Here is a 22,571-nt window from a genome sequence, read left to right on the forward strand (position 1 = left end):
ATCTGGGGTGTCATGACTAGGGACTCAGGAATTCTTAGGGTATGAATGAATGAAAGCATGAATGAGTGAAAAATATTTATGAGCACTTTCTCTGTGCCAAACATTGGACTTAGCTAGGACTACAAACACAAAAAGGAGAGTGCCTGCTCTCAAGGATCTTATATTTTGACAGAGAGAAGCAGCACCTAAAGGGGATTGTGGGTCTCAGAACAGGAGGCAGAAAGGATGAGCAAATCGGTGGGGTGAAGATGAGGCCCCATGAGCTCAGAGCTGAGAAGGTTTAGCACCTTCTGGACATGGTCTCTGGAGGTAGGGTTTGGAGGCAAGAACAACAGAGGAGAAAATGGTCAGGCTTGGCAGGAGTTTTGCCTGTATGCTTAGTGAAACTCAAAGGACATTAGTATGCCACACAACACACCCTTTGAGCATCAGTGCTCTCCTTCTTAGTAGATCTTTAGGAACCACTGCTGAGAAAAGGCTGTTGATGTACCTGGTCGCCCACTCTCTACTGATGAGCCTTTCTGCACTTAGCTAGTCTGTTCTTCTGACAACAGACATACAGCCTGTCATCGGCTCCATATCTAAAGCCTTTCTTTTCAGCTCATTTGGCTCCTCCACAGCTTATGCCCTGTTAGCCTGCAGTTGGAGATTTGAAGGTCACCAAAACAATATAATGAGGCAAGTCAATGAGTGAGTCAATTAAAAAGCACTCATTGAGTACCAGGCCTGGATACAGGACATCCTGTGGTTCAAATCTGGCCTCAGATATCTTCTAGATGTGTGACCCTGGGCAAGTCACTTTACTCAATGGCCTAGCCTTTGCTGTTCTTTTGCCTTGGAACTGATACTTAGTATTGATTCTAAGAGAGAAGCTAAGGGTTTTTTTAAAAGCATTTATTAAACACTATGTATTAGACCCTTTACTAGATGTTTAGGATCATAAAGGTCAAAAAAGCCCCACAACCAAACAAAAAGTCACAGTTCCTGTCCTTAAGGAATATACTTTCTAATGGGGGAAGACAATAGGTAAATGATTAGATATACATAAATTATATGTAGAATAGGTAAAGGTAATCTGAAAGAAAAAGGCATTAAGAGCTGGGAGGAAAGGTAGGGTCCCTTCTGTGGGACCTCTCACAAGAGACTGGATTTAAAGTGAATCATGAAGTAAGCCAGGGAAACTAAAACAGCGGTGATGAGGAAGAGCAAGAGTGCCACAAAGGATGTACCAGTGCAAACACATGGTGACAGCAGATGGACTTTTGAGTTTAAGGTTCACAAATAAGCCCATGTAGCTGGGTTATAGAATAAGAGGAGTCAGGTAGAAGAAGATGGGAAAGGTAGGAAGAAGTGAGATTATGAAGAGATTGAAATGCTTCTGTGGACTTCTCTACCATACTCATGAAAGATACTTTCTCCTCCTCTTTATATAGTGTCTTTCCTCAGTGAAATGTAAGCTTCTTGAAGGCAGTCTGTCTTTGTCTTTCTACTTATTGTCCTAGTGCTTAGCACAGTGCCCTGAGACGTGGTGAGTATTTTTTGGTGGTGGTGTTAAACATTTACCTTTTGTTTTAGAATCAATACTAAGTATTGGTTCCAAGGGAGAGAGGGATAAGGGCTAAGCAACTCAGACTAAGTGACTTGCACAGGGTCTTGTAGTTAGGAAATATCTTAGGTTAAATTTGATCCTACCTCTAGGTCTGGGTCTCTAACCACTGAGCATTCTAGCTGCCCCCACTTATAAGTTCTTAATAAATGATTATTGATTTGACTTATTGAGATAAGCATACTCAACAGTGTCTATGGATGCAAAGAAGTCAAGAAAGAAGAGATTGAGAAAAAGCTATTATATTTCACAGTTAATAGGTCACTGGTCACTTTGGAAAGACCTGGATGATGAGTTTAATGTTGAAAGACAGACTTTAGAGGTTTAGAAGAGTGAGAGTAGATTAAATGGAGGTACTTATTGTAGACGGCTTTCTCAAGGATTTTAGCCACCAGTGGGAGATGAGATAAGGGATTATGACTAGCAGGGTTAGCCCTAAGCTTTAGAAAGATGACCTTTGTAGCTTAATGGAGGATGGACTAGACTGGGGAACGATCTGAGGCAGAGACGATATAAGTTCTGGATATAGTAGCATTTAAACTAAGAATTAATAAAATTCTCTCTTTCTAAAAATAATTTGAAAACCAGACCTCAACAATTGCAGCCAATTTTCTTAAATAGTCTGATTTAATGAAGTTTGACCATATAATTGTTTATATATAGCCTATCTCCCCTACTGGGTTAGAGGTTCTTTGAATGAAGAGGGACTTTCTCCTACCTCAGATGGGGAAGTTGGTGAACTAGAGTGCTTTTCTCTTCAGAACTTAGTGTTCTCTGAACAAAGGTTATGTCTCAACCAACAGAGATAGCATAGTATAGTGGGAAATCCACTGCACTTAGAGTCAGTGCACCCAGATGTGAATTTTGCCATTACATATTATCTGTGTGCTTTGGATTAAGTCCTTTCCCCTCAACTTCATCGACAAAATAAGGGAATTGGACTTCTAACTCAAAATATGATTCTATAAGGGGTGACTAAGTAGCACAGTGAATAAGAACATTAGACCTCAAGTTGGGAGGGCCTGGGTTTAAATCTGGTCTCAGACACTTCCTAGCTATGTGATCCTGGGCAAATCACTTAACCTCAATTGCCTATTTCTTACCACTCTTCTGCCTCAAAATTAATGGATACTCAGGAGGTAAGGATTTAAATATATATGATTAAATTATTTTATTTATATTAAATTAAATTACATATATGTGTATATATATATATATATATATACATATGAATCTCCAAAGATAAAGATTTTTTCCCCTTTATCCCTTTTGATGGTTTACAATTGAGGGTACTGTCACCATCAGAGCTTGTATCTGTATTTGTGCATAATTAAATGAATTTGGCCAAAGTACAAAGGATAAATGATGGATAATCTTTTCATTCAGATAGAAGCATAATTTCTGGATCTGCTGTCCCTTGTGTAATCTTGCACCAGTCACTCCTCAGCTCTCTGACTGCAAGACAACAGAAAGAACTTTCAGCAATGTTGGCAACAGCTAGTGAAGTTCCACAACCTCCGCATCCTCGATGGAGGTTCCATTGCTGGAGATTCCATCATCGGAGGTTCCATCGACTCTCTCCCTCCTTGGAACCAGAGCAGGTGAAACAGGAGGAGGCAGAAACTGAAGACAATGGTAAGAAGCGTGTTTGTGTTTGTATCCGAGTGTGGGCGTGTGCTGATCTCTTCAAATATTTGAAGGATTATAATGCTGAAAATGCCAAACGTGCAGATTCATAGCTGATATTTTATTGCCAACTTCTTTCCCTGAATATTTTTATTCTAATAATTACCTTAAATACCTAGGCAAATTGGGAAGAAACTTAAGAATTATTACTTTCTTCCAATCAAGACCACATCATAAGTTAGTGGTATTTCCCGGTCATTTCTCATGATTATTTGATTCTTGTCTAAGAATTATCAATGGCATAACTTTAAACCTTACCAACTGGTTCTCAGGTACTTATACTTCCTTTCTCAGAAACCTGCCTTAGAGTAGTGGCCAAAAGACTGGGATTCTCATCCTGATCATGCCATTTTCTAGTTTGTATAATCTTGGGAAAGGTCACTTCACTTCCCTTGATATCAGTTTCCCTCCAGGGTTATGAGTTAATCATAAAGTACTATGTAGATACAAATGATTCTATAACTTGCTGAGAGGTTATATGCAGTAAGCTAAGTTCATTAAGCCTCATCACTAGTTTGATCTCATAGGGATGAAGTTTTGGACTACAGTAACTATCAAAGAACATTTAAACTTACAGACCTATTGTTTATATTAGGGATACCAACAGCAATGAAATTACAGACCTAGAGAAATGAAATTAATACTATTACTGCTCTTTACAATAAGCTTCTGAAATAATTTCACAATAGTGGCTGTAATCAGGGAAGTTACAAATCAGAGAGAAGAGATCCTCCCATGGTATCATAAGAGAAAAGGGAGGATTTTTTTTGAGCAAGGACTCATCATTTTAGGCAGCTAAGCACTTCAAACATAAGCAAAACCAGTCCATCATATGGTGGGTGAAAGATGAAAGACAAAGATTTTTATACATTAAAAACAATCAAATAAGACCAAGTATTTAAAAGAAAACAATTAACCAGGACACCACATTAGTTAATTTGATTTCTAATTAGAGGAAATATGAGAGACTTTCCAAATTTGGGAGGGGGAGAGCAGATAGGTACAATTCCCTGAAATCAGAAAGAGAGGTGTCCTTCACCAGCCAATTGTATAGAAACAATCTAAAGAACATGGAAACATAACTGATAGATCAGTGTGGGGTCAGTTTTCAGACAAGACATATGGGTTTTAATGTATAAAAATCTGTCTCCCTCTGTATTTGAGGTTCAATGCCAAAGCTGAGGGAGGCAACTGATCCTGATTTGTTAAGCAACTGGCATGCATTGCTTCAGAAAAAGATATGCTTGGAAGCTCAAATATCTTAGTCATTTTATCTTCCGTCCTCCACAATGACAAAGCAAAGGAGTTGAATATTTTCTGTCTGTATCTCTTGCCCTTTCCTATGATTTACCTCATCCATCTTCATATACTTCTTCCTCTTTCAAAATCTTCTCTCAGAAAAGACCCAAGTGTTGCTCAGGTATCTAAGAAATATTAAGGAATCTGTAGAAAAAAACTTCCAGTGTGTTAGGTCAGGTTGTTTATGGAGGATCTATAGAAGATGCTTCTAAATTACATGGCATGACAAGACATCTCTTGTTTTATGCAATTATGTTTATATAGTTTATGTAATCTGTTATACAGTCTGCAATGATAGATTAAGATTCTTAGATCTAATGAAAGCCAAAAAAGTATATATTATAACACAAATTCAGGAGGTGGTCATCATTGTGCTCCTTTCTCCATGAAGTCTAAGATCTTAGGACAGAGTCTCTAGAACTGCACTGGATTTCAGAGATCACTTTGCCCAGTTTCCTTACCATCAAAACTGAGGTCCGTTGATGCTAGAGGACTCTTTTAGAGTCATAGGTAATAAGTATTTGATAGAGCTAGGATCTGAACTCATATCTGATTCTAAAATCACTGATCTTCTCACTATATTACCTCAGCTGAAAGTAGTTTCTTTCCTCCTCAAATTTTCCTAAAGCACTTTGACTAGATAATTTCTTTTGCTTTATCAAATCCTAACTTACATCATACTTGTCTTTTCTAGAGACTATGTGGCCCATGTCTCACCTAAACTATATGTTCCCTTGGTGCTAAACCCAGTGCTTTGCACACTATAGGCATTTACTGAATGTTTCTCAAATAAATGAATTGTAAAATCTTTAAATGCAATGAGCAAATTGTTTTGCATCTTTCTACCCCCAGCATAGGCAAGTGATAATACTGAAATATTGAAATAGGCAAATCAATCCTGAAATAAATTTTTGATCTAATAAAAATATTAGCTATCATCTACATAGCTCTTCAAGGTTTGCAAAGCACTTTTCAAATACTATCTCATCTGATCTTTAGAACAACACTGGGAAATAGGTGCTATTACTATTTCCATGTTACAGATGATAAAAACTGAGGCAAAAGAAGGATAAGTGACTTGCCTAGGGTCACACAGCTACTTATTTGTCTCTTCCAGGAGTAACTGTGAGCTATCCTTCTATTTAGCTACCACTTTTTTTCTTCCTTCTGGTTTCTTTTATAGCAAGAATGTCAAGACTGATAGAATTTGGCTCCTTCATCAAAAGCCACCCATTCATCATTGAACAAGGATCTCACCGTTAGGGTACCAAGAATCAAAGTGAAGTTTGTTGACAGGCTAAAACAAGTGTGAATTTAATCATTTTCTGGCACCATCGCTATAGAATGGGAAGGAACTGCACATGACCACCAGTCATTTTTAATAGACCTTTGTTTTATGAATTACCACGGCCAAAAAGTTTCACTATTAGGTGACCATGATGTGCCTCTCTATAATTAACTAGGCTGGTGCTTGAAGAATGACTTGGGGGATAGCTAGGTGGCTAAGTGCATTGAGAGCCAGACTAGGGGTCAGGAGAATCTAGGTTTAAATCTGGCCTGAGATATTTCCTAGCTGTGTGACCCTGGGCAAGTCACTTATCCCTCTCTGCCTAACCCTTACCACTCTTCTGCCTTGGAACCAATACATAGTATTGAGTCTAAGATGGAAGGTAAGGGTTTTTTAAAAGAAAAAGAATGTCATGATCTATTATTGGAACTCTGTTCAAAGCTTTTCCAGCATGCTAGAACCAGCATGGCAGAACCCAAACTAGAATTTGTCTGCTAATGAAATAGCCTTCTAGAGCCTGGGGTCAACTCTATCACACCATGAGGAGACATTAGAGTAGGATTTTGTGCATGGTTTTGAACATAGGATGCAATGGATAAATATTGTAGAGTTGGTAGTAATGGTGCGGTGGGGAAAATGTATTGGATTTTGAGTCAAAAGACCAAGTTTTGAATACCAGCTTCAACACTTATCAGTCATGGGACTTTGGGTGAGTTATATCTATCCTCTTGGCTTTAATTTCTTATACTGTAAAGTGATGGGATTGAATGAAACAATCCACAAAGGGACCTTTCAGCTTTAAATTAGAGGAACTATTTTCATTATTATTATTATTGTCTTCCTTCTGCAGACCTGGATTCCAAAGCATCCTCCGAAAATCTGTTGTTTGTCCAGTCATCCAAGGAGCCCCAACTGGTCTCTAAAATTCAGTCAATGTCCTATAGTAAGAGGACCTTCCTGCTGGATTCTATCCGGCATTACCTAAAGAAGTATCTGGAGGTAGGGTAAATATGGTTTGGCTTGACCATTCCCCCAGCTCTACTTCTGCCCTGAACCTCCTTCTTTGACACATTCATGAATCCCAGACTTTTCCCTCCTCCACCCAAACTTTTCTGGCCTATGTTCTATCTCTTCTCTACATTTTCCTCATTATAGAATAATTATGGTTTGAATTAAAAAATTCTTTCAGCTTTGCAAAGTGTTTTACAAATATTTTCTCATTTGATCCTCAAAACAACTGTGGGATGGAGGTATTATTATTATCATCCCCATTTTGAAGATGAGGTAACTAGAGTAGATAGAGGTTAAATGACTTGCCTAGAGTCACACAGGTAGTGAGTATCTGCTATGGGATTTGCATTCAGTTCTTTATGACTCCAGTTTAGCACTCTATCCACCAAGAATACAGAATACTAGAGAATGTGAGCAGCTCTGGAAGCCTCTAGTTTAATCCTTCCTCAAAGCAGGAGTTTGGCTCAGAACATCCCTAATTAGAAGTCTTCCCACTTCTGCCCAAAACTCTTCAGTTAGGAGGAACAAGCTTAGACGTGAAAGCCTTGCTAGTCCTTGGTGGTCGGGAGAGCTTTCCTATTACCTTGTTTCAGTGGATGGAATTCAGATTATGACCTTGAATCACAGTCTGCCTCTGCTGTTTCCATCTGTTGCTCATAGTGCTGCCCTCTGGGGTCAAGTACAACTGGCCCACTCGCTCAATACAGCGATCTTGAAAATACTTAATGAAATTGTGTTATGAAGAAATATTAGCAGGCTGAGAAGTGGAGGCTGAGGTGGAATGCTAGGCCAGGCAAGCCCCCATCAGGGGCTCCTGATGTCAAGAGAAAATCAGATGAGAGAAGAGAATATTAGAGCTGGAAAGGTCTTCAGAGTTCATTTGGTTCAACATCCTCATTTACCCATTAAGAGCTGAAGATCCAGAGAAAGTAAGTTACCTGTTCAAGGTCACATATCCAGACAATAGTTTAGTCTAACACAGCAAAGGAGGTAGATTATATAGTCTCTTTACTGGAAAGGATCTTAGAGGGCACCTACTCCATCCCCCTTGATTTATAGATAAGGGAATTGAATCACAGAGGGATTAAATTACTTTTCCCAAGGTTTCCTAGCAAGTTAACAATGTTTGTTTAGGGTTTTTCCCAGAATGGCATCCTGCCTTCTTAATGGGACAGTATCATGTCAAGAATGCTTCATAGAGCTAACCCTTTTAAAATTCCAGGATTCCCCAGGCTTTCTTCAACCAGCATTTTAGAGACACATTTTAAGGAGGCAGTTAGGAAGCTCTGTGGATTGAGATCCAGGACTAGAGATGGGAGGTATTGAATTCAAATCTGTCCTTTCTAACTCTGGACAAGTCATTTTACCCCAATTGCCCAGCCCTTACTGTTCTTCTGCCTTGAAACCAATATGTAGTATTGATTTTAAGACAAAAGGTGAGGGTTTTTTAAAATAATAAAAATAAAAACATACTTTAAGTACCTTTTTTTTTTAAGGTGAATATTTCTAGGCAAAACTGGCCAAAGAGGAAGGAAAAGGACCCTAGGGCATGCCTTCCTTCTACTGTTTCTCTTAAATTTCTTTTGGAATTAGGAATGGAGAGGAGAGCCTTGAGTTCTAGGCCTTGCCACTTGTGTGACTTTGTAAAACGCCTTTCCCCTCTCTGGTCTTCAGTTTTCTCATCTAAAAAATGAAGGCGTTTGGACAAGATGATCTCTAAAGTCTCCTTCATGCTCTAAATCAGATTCTAAGATTTGCATGTAAATTCAGTATTTTAAATGATCCCACCCTTTTCTTGCCTTTTCAATTATCTGTATCCCTATCCTTAGCTCCTAGAGAGAAGAAATAAACTTTGGCCAGATCTGAGACAACTGAGAAAAGTCCTTCTTTATTTCATTTCAGCATATTCTCCATAAGCTTACAACCAGCCCATCCTCCATGGGTCATGTAGAAGGACTATTTTCAGCAGCCTTCTGGGTTCAAATCTTGACTGACACTTTTTAACTGTGTGACCCATAGCAAGTCATTGAACATTTCTAATCATCACTTTCCTTGTGTGTAAGATGGAAATAAAAATCCTTGTACTACTTGTTTTACAGAATTGTTTTAAGGATCCAGCAAAATAGGTGATGCTCCTGGTAGACCTTAAAGCACTATTTAAATGATAAATATCATTGTTATGATGACTCTGATTTCTTGAAGGCTATGCTGCTGGCAGACTGTGGGCCTTGCTAGTCAGTCATTAAACATTTAAACACCCTACTATGTACCAGGCAGTATGCTAAAGTCTGGGGATATAAAAAGAGAAAACAAAAACAAAGACAAAAAAGACATATCAGTCCTACCCTGAAGGAGCCTCCCACGTCAATGCCAATGAGACAGACAAGCCAATACATATATAGAATAAATAGGAGATAATTTAAGGGAGGGAAGGCACTGGAATTAAGGATAGGGAAAGGCCTTCTGTAGAAAGTGGGATTTTAACTAAGACTTAAAGGAAGCCAGGGAAACCAACAGGCAGAGAAGAGAGAGACAGAGAGAGACAGAGAGAGAGAGACAGAGACAGACAGACAGAGAGACAGAGACAGAGACAGACAGAGACAGAGACAGAGAGACAGACAGAGACAGAGAGAGAGAGAGACAGATAGAGAGACAGAGAGAGAGACACACACACACACACACACAGACATAGGGAGAGAGACAGAGACAGAGAGAGACAGAGAGCGAAAGAGAGAGGGAGAGAGGGAGGGAGGGAGAGAGAGAGCATTCTAGGCATTATCATAGACAGCTAGAGAAAAAGACTGTAGCTGAGAAAGGAAGTATCTTGTTTGTGGAAGATATAGAAGACCTATGTCAAAGAATATATGTCAGGGAATTGGGTGTTTGAAGATTGGGAAGGTAGAGGAGCTGGGTTATGAAGGGCTTTGGATGTCAAACAGAGGATTTCTATTTGATCCTGGAAGCAATAGGAAGCCATTGGAGTATATTGAGTGGGGAAACTGGAGGGGAAGGAATGGGGATGTCATTGGACCTACATTTTAGGAAAATGCTTTAGTTGCTGAATGGAAGACAGATTGGAATGGAAAGAGGCTTGAGGTAGGCAGACCTATCAGCAGACTATTGTAATAATACAGCTATGAGGTGATGAGATTTGTACGAGAGAGGTAGCAGTGTCAAGGAAGAGAAGGAAGAGTATTCAAGAGATGTTGCAAGGCCTTAGCAACCAATTGGATTTGGTGGAGTGGGAGATTCTATGGAATCAAGGAAAACTCTTGGGTTGCAAGCCTGATTCACTGGGGGAGGGGGGGATGGTGTTGCCATCTACAGTAATAGGGAAGATGTGGGGGGAGTTTATGGGAAAGATAATAAATTTGGTTTTGGACATATTGGACTTCTTGGACATCCTGAAGTAGGAAAAGCAGTTGGAGTGGTGAGATTGGACTCCAGTAGAGAGTTTGGGGCAGGAAAGTTTGATTTGAGAATCATAATTAAAAATAATAATTAGATATATAGAAGCTGATGAGATCACGCAATAAGAAAAGAAAAGAGGGCCAAGGACAGACACCTTTAGGACATCCACAGTTAGACTCTGTCAGGTTCAAGTAAGCTTAAATATTGAATCAGTGACAGATTGCCTACTTTCTAGACAGCCTAGTTCAACATCAAAACTCAATGAGGTCATTAATTATTGGCCTCGGTGATCATGAAATAAAAATGACCCTCTTTTCTCTTTTATAATGACTGTGTTAGAATGGTGGAAAAGGGAACATAGGTGGCTACCACATTATTTTTAGACTATCCACCAACATCAATTTAAGTGTTAGTAGAGTTGATGTGTAATCTTTGTCCAGTGATCATCAAGTTGATAATAACTGTAGGAACTGAGCCATAGTCATATTCTTGCTATAAATAAATTCAGGAGACAAATCAGTTGTAGATAAAGAAGAGGTCAACTCAGTGGTTCCTCTCAGAGAGGAGAATAAAAGATAGAGCATGGTATAAAGGAAGGAACCCAGAAAGTTGGATTTGAATGCCAGCTCTTCTTATTACTGCTTGTATGACTTGGATAAGTCACTTCCCTCTAATCTGGGCCTTGACTTTATCATCTGTAAAATGATAGAGTAGTATAACTGCTAGATGATATTTTTTAACCCTTACCTTCTGTTTTAGACTCAGTTCTATGTGCTTAATGCAGGCCAGAAGAGCAGTAAGGGCTAGGCAATGGGGGTTAAGTGATTTGCTCAGGATCACATAGCTAGGAAATGTCTGAGGGCAGATTTGAACCCAGAACCTCCCATCCCCAGGCCTCTCTTGCTATCCGTTGAGCCACCTAGTTACCTCCTACTAGATGACTTCCAAGGTACCTTTCAACTCAAAAATTCTATGATCTGAATATGTGTTGGTTTAGCCTCAGACAGTGATTGACCTCATATGGAAAGGACAACTCAGTTGACAAGGATTTATTAAGTTCATTCTAAGTATCAGGTGAGAGGCAAGGGGTGTGGTGAGCCTTAGCCTTGGCCTCAGATTCAGGAAGACCTGGGTTCAAGTGTGACCTGTGACGCACCCTGGCTATCCTTAGGCAAATCAGTTAACCTTCAGTGCCTCATGCAATTTTCTCAGACTATAAAATTGAAAGAAGGTGGCTAGTTTATTTTGATAGAAAGATTTTTTTCACTGGGAGTTTTATAAACTCATGTAAGCTCTAAACGCCTCTCCTTTCAAATGTTAGGCACGGGGGATGCTAAAACAAAAATGAGACAGCAATTCCTTCTTTTGGTGGTTAATAAAATGTTCAATAAGGATATCTAGAAAATACATACAAAATGATTTTAGAATTGTTGTTTTGTCAATTAGTTGTATATGATTTTCTATGACCACTTTGGGGGTTTTCTTAGCAAAGATTCCAGAGTGGTTTGTCATTTCTTTCTCTAGCTCATTTTATAGACTAGAAAACTGAGGCACACAAGGTTAAATGACTTGCCCAGGCTCACATAGCTAATAAATACCTAAGGCAGGATTTGAACTAAAGCCCTTCTAACTCCATGGCTGGCACTCTAACCACTGGGCAACCTAGCTGCCTGATGTTAGGGTAAGAGCTCAATTATCTATATTTATGGAGTAGTCATTGAGTGGAAAATTCTCAAAAGATGATCTTCAATTATTTATAAAATCAAGTAGGAAAACTCCTTGCTTTCATGGACATAAAATATCATCAGTCTCATTTTATAGATGATAATAATAGCTTATATAGCTCACTAAAAATACAAATTATTATTATTAAAAAAAAAAAAACCTTTGCCTTCTCTCTTAGAGTCACTATTGTGTTTTGGTTCCAAGGCAGAAGAATGGTAAAGGCTAGGCAATGGAGACTAAGTGACTTACCCAGGGCCACACAGTTAAGAAGTATCTAAGGCCATTTTAAAACCCAGGACCTCCCATCTCGAGGTCTTGCTCTCAATCCACTAAGCCACCTAGGTGCCCTCCAAATGGTTATTAATAAAAAATAAATCCTATACTATAGGTAGTACAACATTACTATTCTCATTTCACAGATGAAGAAATTAGGGTTGAGAACTTAAGGGATTTGTTCAGCATCACACCATGGTCGAACCAAGACCTTCTAAAACCATCTCCAGAGTTCCCTCCCTCCCCCCAGAAAATGATGCTCTCTCCAAGCCTGTTGTTCCATAGTCCTTTTATAATGGCTCATTCTGGAATGGAGCTGACTCTGAGTTTTTGAAGGCTATGCCAGTGGAAGCGAAGCTATGTTGGGTCAAGGTAGGAAGACTTTTGAGTCGGCACCTAGTAGTCTAATTTGCGAGTGTCATTCAGGAATCAGCCTTACTAGATTGGACAGACTTATTCCCTTTTTGATGCCCGCTAATAAAGTTATTTTGTTTGTTCTTGCTTTTGGTGGCACCATGAGACAACAGAAAGGACAGAGTGTTAGACATGGAATCAGAATCCTAGTCATGTTGTGGCTATGACTTTGGAGAAAATCATTTCCCTTTTCTGGACCTCAGCTCCCTCTCTCTAAAAATTATGGGGATTGGGCTTGATGGTGTCTCTCTCAGGTCCCTTTCAGGTCCCACATCTGCAGTTCTTGGGGATGAAAGTAAGGTGGTGTAGAGAGGGAGATAATTTGGGATAGGCTGCTTGACTTTCTATAGTCTCTTAGAGATTCCTAGGGATAGGCGAAGGCTCTACCATACTTGCTGGGCTAGGGGGATTAGTGGATAGGTCCCTGGCTCTGAAAACTTGACTTCAAATCCTATTTCAACTATTTACTGCTTGTGTGATCCTGGGAAAGTCAGTTAACCCCTCCTGGCCTCTGTTTCTTCATACGTAAATGTGGGATAATGATAGCACCTACCTCTCAAAGGTTATATTGTGAGGTTCAAATGAGAAAACAAAGCTACCGTATTTTGCAAGTGCTAAACAGTATTAGCACTATATAAATGCTAGTTGTTGTTGTTGTTATAAGGCATGTGCTTGGCCTGCAGGTGGAACCTGAGCTCCTCTCAATAGGGATCTTTAACACCTACCTCCAGGATCTCATTTCCATAATGACAGATTCTACAAATTGCCTGGACAGGGTAAGTGAGAAGGCTAGAAGCCGAATCAGCCTAAAGACTTCAGAGTCTCCTGGGTGCCTGGAGGGTCTAGAAGGCAAGGGAGCTTAGGAAGAAAGCAGAGGGAAGAAGAAGGCCTGAGTCCCACCCTCCGGAAAGGACCAGTTTCTTCTAGGGAGACAAAACACACAGAGAAAACCAAGGAGAGAACAATGAAAGGGAGGACACAATTAAATGTTCTGTGATGTGGGGTGGATTGAAAGTGTTACAGAAGTGATAGAAATAGAGGGTTCTTGAGGACAGGTAGAGCTTAGGAGAGCTTCTTGGGGAAGGGGAAGCTCGGGGACTTTGGAGTTAGACAGAGGGGAGAGGGGAAGGCATTCTAGGTGGGCAAAATCTGGTAAGTAAAAGCACATAGAGAGACAGCATTATCTGTCACCCCTGTCTGGCTAACCATCTGGGGCAAAGTTTTCAGAGCCCCACTTTCCTCAGATTCAAAATGAGAATAATAATACAGGTACTCCCTGCCTTGCAGGATGGTTGAGAGGAAAGCACAGTATAGATCTGAAGCCGTCCATAGTGGCCAGGGCTTACTCAGTCTGTGTATGTGAGTAATTACCCATGACCCGATTGCCAGCTCTGGCTTTTTCTCATCCATTTCAAACTATCTGCAGCCTTTGACACTGTGGAGCACTCGCTCATCTCTCTCTCTCTCTCTCTCTCTCTCTCTCTCTCTCTCTCTCTCTCTCTCTCTCTCTCTCTCTCTCTCTCTCTCTCTCTCTCTCTCTCTCTCCTCTCTCTCTCTCTCTCTCTCTCTCTCTCTCTCTCTCTCTCTCTCTCTCTCTCTCTCTCTCTTCTCTCTCTCTCTCTCTCTCTCTCTCTCTCTCTCTCTCTCTCTCTCTCTCTCGGTGAAATGGGCCCCTCTTTGGTTTCCCTGAATCTCATCCATCTGACCCAGAGCAGCCAAAATGAAACCCCAAAAGCACAGCTCTCGCCAGTAATCTTCAGCAGCTCCCCATTGCTACTTGGCTTTGGAAACCCTTCTCCACTGGTATTTCAGCCTTATTCTACATGACTTGCTTTCTTAGCCTCTGGGCATGCACACATGCACACACACACACACACACACACACACACACACACAGAATGTTTCATCTTCTGCCTCTGTACTTTCACAGTGGTTGTCTCCCACCCCCTAATGCATGCCTGCGTCACTCCCTCTTCTCAGAGTCCCTGGTTTCCTTCAGTCCTGGGCTCTGGTCTGGGGCATGTGACCAAACAAGATGGAGAACTAGCCACTTTATCCAATCCTCACACCTTCTTCAGCCTCTCCATAACAGGAACTATGCGCAAGAGATAAGGCAACACCAGAAGTCTCCAAGGTCAAGACATCAAGATCCCTAAGTGTGGAACAATTCAATGAACAGTCAATGCCTTCTCCCCTACCAGCCACCACTTGCTGGCAGGGCTGAATAAACAGGGACAAAGACTTGTAGGCCTGCAATAGAATTAAACTTTTCTCACATTCCTCCCCACTCTCCACCCCCAGGAAATCAGAAGACAGAAACTGGCTCTGTCTGGGCCTGTTCTATGTTGTGAAAGAGCTCATCTAGAACATTGAGGGAGAGAACCAGGGCAGGACTGTGGGTGTATAATACTCCATTAAGCCTGAGAAAAAGGGGCCTAGCATCCATCAGGCATTATCCCCTAAGAAGTCAGTAGAGGAGCAGCTGGGTGGCTCAGTGGATTGAGAGCCAGGCCTAGAGATGGGAGGTCCCAGGTTCAAATCTGGCTTCAGACACTTCCTACCTGTGTGACCCTGGGCAACTCATTTCACCCCCATTGCATAGCCCTTAGTACACAATAATAATTCTAAGATGGCAGGTTAGGATTTTTTTTTAAAGTGAGTTGGGGATTTAAGGCCAGTGAAGCATGAATTGTCTAGCATGGGAGAAGGCCAGGTAGCTTTGAAGTCAGCCTCTGGGGAAAGCACAATGAAAAGAGAAAGAGTAAGAAAGTGGGTAATAGAGGGATACAAAGGAAAGAGACTGTAATTACCGAAGAAATCTCTCAGGGACAAACAACTCATTCATGACCTTGAGCAAAGTGGATAAGCCACCAAGGGAGATATTAATAACACAAGGGAATAAGACCTCCAGATCATCTCAATGAGTCCAGACATCTATGAACAAATATTGCCACCCAGAGGAAAATGAATCAGCATGTGATGAGTAGAGGGCCCTGTGGTTCCCAAGAGGGCATGGAATCATAGTAGGCTATCCCTGAATGGTTTAAAAAGAAATAAGAATTAGGAAAGCAGAATTAATAACCTACACAGAAGAAATAATTAACAGAATAGAAAACCTTGAATCCATGGTGGCAATCTTATGGCTCCTCAGCAGATCAATGTCTTGGATGGCTCAGAGTCTTTTGAGGCTTTGGATTTGGGCTTCCTGATTTGGACTTTGGATTCTGGTGAAGATTCAGCTTTCTTCATTGGAGACTGGGGCTGAAGAGGGACACTTACTCCAGTGCAACTCTTGCTTCCTTGGCGTAAGAGACTGCCCTTTGTGGCTCAGCCTCATCCATCCATGTCTTTGTTGAAATGGCTGGCTGGAGACACTCTTGTGGGCTGGTGAGATTCACATTCAGATTTGCATTTGTGGTCTAGAGGCACTCAACCCAGACTTAGGGTATTTTACATTTCCCTCTCTTACTATCACCATTTCACTGTAATAAAGCTACTAAAGCTACTAACAGTCTCATGACATAATATTTAATTATTATAAATGGTGACCACAATTTTTAAAAATTCTTATATTTGTCAAACCCATTTTAATTGTTACAAACCCCCTTCCCATTCTATACAGTGCCTGACTCAAAACGAGTGCTTGATAAATGCTTGGTGCTTGGTTATTATAATTCAATTCCATTAAATAAGAAAATATTAAAAACCATTCTTGGTGTTGGGGGAGGGAAGACTTAAAAAACGAGAGTGCACTCTTCTCTCTATTAGGGCAATATATAACATGTATGCAAATAAATTCGACACAGTAAAATGTGGCAGGAACCAAAGAGCAACTTGGATACATTAAGCTAAGAAGGAGAAATCACTTTTAGCTGGTGTAATCATTGACAGCTCCCTGAAGGGGGAGGGGGAAACACTGGCCTTGGTTTTGAAGGAAAGGAAACATATCAACAAGGAGATTAGAAAGGAGTGTGTTTTGGCACAAAGAATGGCCTTTGTGAATGTAAGTGGACAAGAGGGAGGGCATAATCTGGGAAGAGCGAGTGATACAGTTCAGCTAGAAAGTAACAAGATAGGTTTTAGAGGCCTCATATCTCTATATCTTGAATCATTTCTTCAAAATCAATGTAGAAATTAACAGACATTTGTTGAGTGCCTATTGCATTCCAGTTGACTAGGCATGGGGTCAGCAATGCAAACACAAAAATGAAATAGTCTTTATCCTTTATTAATTTAAACTCTGTTGAGGAAAACAATGCAAGGTAATTGGGGAGGAGGAAGACTAATAGCTGAGGGAATGAAGAACAATTCCACATAGAAAATATCGGAATTAAACTATGAAGGAAACACAGAATTCTAAGAGGCAAGTGAAGAGGAAATGCCTTTTGGGCCATCTGTGTAAAGGCAAAGAGAAAGGGATGGAATGCTATGTATGAGAAACAATGAGGTCAGTGTAGCTGAGTCTAGAGTATCTGAAGGGGGTCAGTGATGCTGTGGCTGGAAAAGTAAAGAGTTTTAAAGTCTAAACAGAGGGGTCTGTATTTGATTCTAGAGGTAAGTGGGAGCCATTGATATTTATTGAGCAAGGCAAGGAAAGAAGGTAACATTTATTTATTAAGTGCTTATTATGTCTCCCTGCCTAAGTCTCTCTACACTCAAGGCCATCTTCCACTCAGCTGCCAAAATGATCTTGCTAATGGATAGATCTGACCATAGCATCCCTACCTCCCACTTAATAAAGTCAAACCACTCTCTATTATCATATAAAATTGAACATAGCATCTTATATTTGTTTTTTTTTGGTTTTTAAGTTGGAGATTCTCTCTCCTTTTTAAAAATTCATTTAAGGTTTTATTTATTTAGAATATGTATCTATGGCTACATGATTCTTGATCTTTCCCAACCCTCTTCCCTCCCCTCTCCCAAAGCTGAGAAGCAGTTCTAGTGGGTTATATATTATGCTTGGTTTCTAAAGCCCTTCACATCCTGGCACCTTATCACCTTTCTAGTCTTCTTACACTTTACTCCCTTCTGCTCTAGGATCCAGCTTCACTGGCCTTTCTTGCTATGTCTCCCAGTGGATTCCCCATCTCCTGATTCCTTGCTTTTTCACTGGCTGAACCCCTTACCTAGAATGCCCCCTTTGCCCACCTCTTCCAGTTAGCTTCCCTGACTTTTCTCTGGGCTCTAGAGGGATCAAAAATAGAGGACAGGATGGGATGGTTAGGAAAATACAATGAAAGGAGATTGAAGGTGTTAATGTTCTTGCCAAATTTTGTTTACTTTGTGCACTCTGCCTTCCTTCCTCTCATAGGGGTTGGGACCCGAATGGAGCTGCTCATTGTCAGGTTGGCTAACAGAATCTTCTATACTTTTCTTCCTCCCTCCATGAATGTCCAGAAATTTCTCTTTTACTTTTATGGATTGATCCTCAGAGAGTCCTCAGAGAACATTGACCTGAAGAAACACTTGTTAGGACTCCTAGATCTGTCTCACCAGTTGGCGAGTCATCGTGAGGTGAGTGGTTGGAGCACCTGAGCTCCAAGACTACAGGACAAAGGGGGGTAATTGCCTGGAGTGCAACACATGGAGGACAAAAAAGTGTGCTTTGGAATATGACTTTAAGAAAACAAGTGTCCACCCCTTTGTCTGCTCATTGCAGAGATGGTAGTCAATGGCTATGAAAATGGTGCATTGATTACTTTTGCAGAACTGTTTTCTTTTTGTTCCCCCCCCCCACTTTGGTAAAAAAAAAAAGGAAGGCTTGCTGGGGAAGGAGCAAGGAAAGGATTTAATTTTTTATGTAAAAGTAAAAGGTAACAATAAAAAGAAAATAAATATATATTCTTTTAGTTTGAGAAAATTCTCTCCTTTATGGTCTTATTCTGTGACAAATTATTTTGAGCATTCAGAATCACAGTGAAAGATAACAACTTAGGGAGGGGGAGATCCTGTTTAGGCTTGATGTCAGGTTTTTAGGCCAGATGCTAGGTTTTCTCTACTTAGGCTTAGAGGTAGCAGGGAAAAAACTAGACCTGCCATCATCCCCAGGGTTGTCATTTAATATTTGTGTGACCTTGGACAAGTCACTACACCTCTCTGAGACTCAATTTCCTGGCCTCTAAAATGGACATAAAATTTATACTACCTTTCTCATAGATGTATTGTGAGAACTACATTTCAAAATAAGATTTATTATATTAATGTTTTTGAGAGACTGTGTAGTAGAAAGTGTATAATCAGGTGATATGTGAATAATAGCAATAATAACTGACATTTTGAGGCATGTATCATTCTTAGAACAGGTAAGGTATTATTATCTTTATTTGGAAAATGAGCAAGATTAAGTGACTGAGTTATGCATTGATTTTTCCATACTTTTATAGTTATTGGATGCCCGAGACAGAATTTAAACTCCGAATTCCTGGAACTTGATTAAATCATAGTTCTTTCTACTAAACTACATGACCTTCTAAGTCTGGATCCTAGTTCCAATGTTCATTAGCTGTGTGACTACAGGCTAGTCCTTTCATTTCTATGAATCCATAATGATGAATTATAAATCTATAAATCATATTTGCATTTCCTTTCTTACAGTCTTCTTGGAAAAATGCTTTGTAAAACCTTAAAATATTATATAAATGTATGTTGTCATTATTACATTTCTTTTGCAAAGTGTGTATGTGGTTGGTGTCTAAACACATAAAAGATGACTTGGTTCATGTGTGGCATTACTAGATATCTGATCAGAGATCTGGCCCACCTCTCCCCAAAGGATGCTACAACTTCTGTCTTTGTGGGGAGCAGAAGGAGGCTATGGTTTGGTTTTTACCCCTTCTCTTGCCTCTCTCTGCCTCAGATATCTGTAAGTCTGGGGGTATAATAGTTCAGCATAAAATGTACATCCCAGATTGCTCTTAAGAGGAGAGTATTAGAGTAATATCTCCAGCTTAACTGCCTGTCACCAGGACGCTGGTGGTACAAAAGACCAATATGAATCCAAGCAAAACAGAAAAGAGAAGTTGAGGAAGTAATATAGATTAGAACTGACCAAAAAAACTCCTCAGCTAATAGATAGAGAAAATACCTTAGTTCAACAAGGAAGAAGAATGATCTCACTGGGAATATATCTACACTCAGCAGTTTCTGGGGTTTCAAGTGCTAAAAGTCAAGGGGGTATGTTGGGGAACCAGCTTCCTGGTATGCTGGCCTTTTTGAAAGCTGATCTCTGGGCTACGATTCATTTTCACTCTTGTGACCTATTTGTCTCCCAACTCTTTCTCTGAAGTCCTCAAACATCCTTTTTTATGAGAATATGTAGTGTCACTCAAAATTATCCCAACTTCACTTCCTAGCCAGGTGACCCTAGCCTTTACTTATGCCTTGGAACCAACACATAGCATTGATTCTAAGATGGTAGGTAGGGTTTAAAAAAATGGATCCTAGCTAATCAGAAGTCATTCTCCTTCCACTAGGAAGCATTCAGCTTATCATTACAGAGAGCATAGAGAAGACTTTCTAGGGAACTCTGAGAAGGGAAAGTCAGGACAGAGAGACTCCTTAAAACGAATCCTCATTTTTATGTTTTACAGGGCATAGCACTAGCAATCGGGCTGGCATCCTCTATCCACTTTGAAACAGTCTGGTCGATTTTGGAGCATTTTGGCCAAACTAGAATACTGAGGCATAGTATAATGACCAGTAATGCCAAGGTACTGTAAATCAGAACTCTGAGATTGAAATTGAGGTTGGCCTACCATGTTTCTTCAATATTATGCAGGAGGATAAGGAATATATTAGAAAGATAGTGCAGGGATGGGGGAGCAGCTAGGTGGCTCAGTGGATTGAGAGCCAAGCTTGGTGATGGGAGGTCCTGGGTTCAAATCTGCCCTCAGGCGTGTCCTAGATGTGTGGCCTTGGGCAAGTCACTTTACCAACATTGCCTAATCCTTACTGCTCTTCTGCCTTGGAACCAATACACACTAGTGATTCTAAGATGGAAGGTAAGGGTTAAAAAAAGAATTCAATTCAATTTGGTACAACTCAACATTTACTGGCTGTCACAACCCAGAGACAAATCAGGCATAATACAGACCTTATAGAATTACACCATAGTAGAGGATATATGTGGGACAAATCAAGGAAGATAACACTTTAACTGAGCCTTAATGAATGGGGAAAGATTGAAAAGTTGAACCTGGGAAATAAGGGGAGATATTTTGAAATCTACTGGCAAAGACACTGGTCTTTTACTCCTCAACTTTACTTAACTCTTGGTTTCCCTTTTTTATAATGAGATTATGATGCATTATTTTTACTGTAGTTTTCTGCTTTATCATATCCTGTTATTAGAATGTTAACTGTGAGAGGGAAGGGACTATTTATGTCTTGTATACATTTTGTAATGACACATAGAATTTTCACTGGTCTTGGGTTCTTTTATGAGCCAATGTATTTTATTTATACATTTCATATTATTCTGAGAAGAGGTCCATAGGTTTCACTAGACTGTCAAAGGGTTCCAAAAGAAAGTTGAGAACCTCTGCCTAGTAATTATAGTGTAGCAGAGATAAATTAGAATGGTTAGTTGGGGCTAGATCATATAAGGTCTTAAATGACAGATTGAGGAGTTTGGACTTTATAGACAATAGAGAGCCATTGTTGGGGTTCGTGTATCAGCAAAGCAAAAGCAGAGCTGTGATAAGCTCTAGATCTGACTGTGCCATTTCCTATCTCAAAATACCCACATTACTTTCTAAGTCTTCAGGACCTTAACCCATCTGCCTCATATTCCCAACTCTACTGTAAGTGCCATGGAATAATCAGGGAAGATCCATGAGCCTATGAAGAAAACTCATGATTTCATTTGATCCTCAATCTGTCTTATGAAGCAGATAGAACAAAAATATCATCTCCATTTTTCAGAGGAAAAGACTGAGACTTAATGGATTATGACTTGGTAGAAAGTGTACTGGATTGGAATTGGGTCAAGGTTAAAGTCCTAACTCATTGTATTATCCTAATCAATTAATTTCTCTTGTTGGGCTTTAGTTTCTTCTTGTATAAAATGGGGGTGGGGTGGAATCCTATGAAGGAATAAGAGTAAGCATGAATTATACAGGAAGTGAAGTACAGGTAGCTTACAGTGTCTTCTGGCTCTAACAGTTTGTGGTTCTGTGACTTGCCTAAAGCCAAAGGGTGAGTCAGTGGCAAAGTTAGGATTAGAACCCAGGTCACCTGATTTCCAGTCAGGTCCTCCTTCTGCCACTTGATATTTGTCTTCTTTTTCTGCATCAGAGCATTCATGACGTGCCTTGGGAGTGGGCAAACAGTACAGCCCTGCTATGCTATGGACAGATGGTGGTCCATGCCAAGAACATCATTCTTCCATGGGTAGACAACATCACCTCCAGGATGGTGTACTACTTCAACTGCAGCAAATATGTAAGCTTCTCTGCTTCCTCCATTGAGCAGAGAATTCCCATCACCCCTTATCTTATCATCACCTTGCAGCCAAAACAACCATTGGGGCCCCTTGTGAATAACAGCCCTAGTAGCTAACTCTGAGGAATTGATACCAACAGTGATGATCTATCACTTAGTATTAATAATGGCTTCCATAATCCATGATTAATTGTTGTTATTATTCACAACAACTGTGTGACAAGGACTGCAGTGATCAAGATGGAGATAATTAGATAAAGACAGGAGTAGTTAGTTACTGACTGCCAGAGCTGGGTCTTCAATCCACATCTTCTGAACCTAAGATCAATGGTCCAAGAACATTGTTCTATAGCTGCCTCTTAGATATAAAGCCCCTGGAAGGCACATACCCATTTACATATGCATATGCATGTA

At 40.2% G+C, this 22,571-nt stretch overlaps 1 protein-coding gene across 4 annotated transcripts in view; it reads left to right on the forward strand.

Annotated features, from left to right (window-relative positions):
* Nucleotides 1–22,571, forward strand: part of LOC103099968 (maestro heat-like repeat family member 5) — a 108,963-nt gene that overhangs the window by 8,664 nt on the left and 77,728 nt on the right. For 3 of the 4 annotated variants that reach the window (XM_056820743.1, XM_056820744.1, XM_016431922.2), the window contains exons 2-7: nt 2,993–3,241; nt 6,730–6,878; nt 13,397–13,489; nt 18,114–18,230; nt 20,306–20,425; nt 22,011–22,157. In XM_056820743.1, the coding sequence (XP_056676721.1) occupies nt 3,091–3,241; nt 6,730–6,878; nt 13,397–13,489; nt 18,114–18,230; nt 20,306–20,425; nt 22,011–22,157 (777 nt within the window). In that variant the 5' untranslated portion in view covers nt 2,993–3,090. The remainder of the gene's footprint in view (nt 1–2,992; nt 3,242–6,729; nt 6,879–13,396; nt 13,490–18,113; nt 18,231–20,305; nt 20,426–22,010; nt 22,158–22,571) is intronic. The other variant, XM_056820745.1, reaches the window with a different exon arrangement.

Source organism: Monodelphis domestica, chromosome 3 (assembly GCF_027887165.1).
Source record: "Monodelphis domestica isolate mMonDom1 chromosome 3, mMonDom1.pri, whole genome shotgun sequence".
Classification (NCBI taxonomy): domain Eukaryota; kingdom Metazoa; phylum Chordata; class Mammalia; order Didelphimorphia; family Didelphidae; genus Monodelphis; species Monodelphis domestica.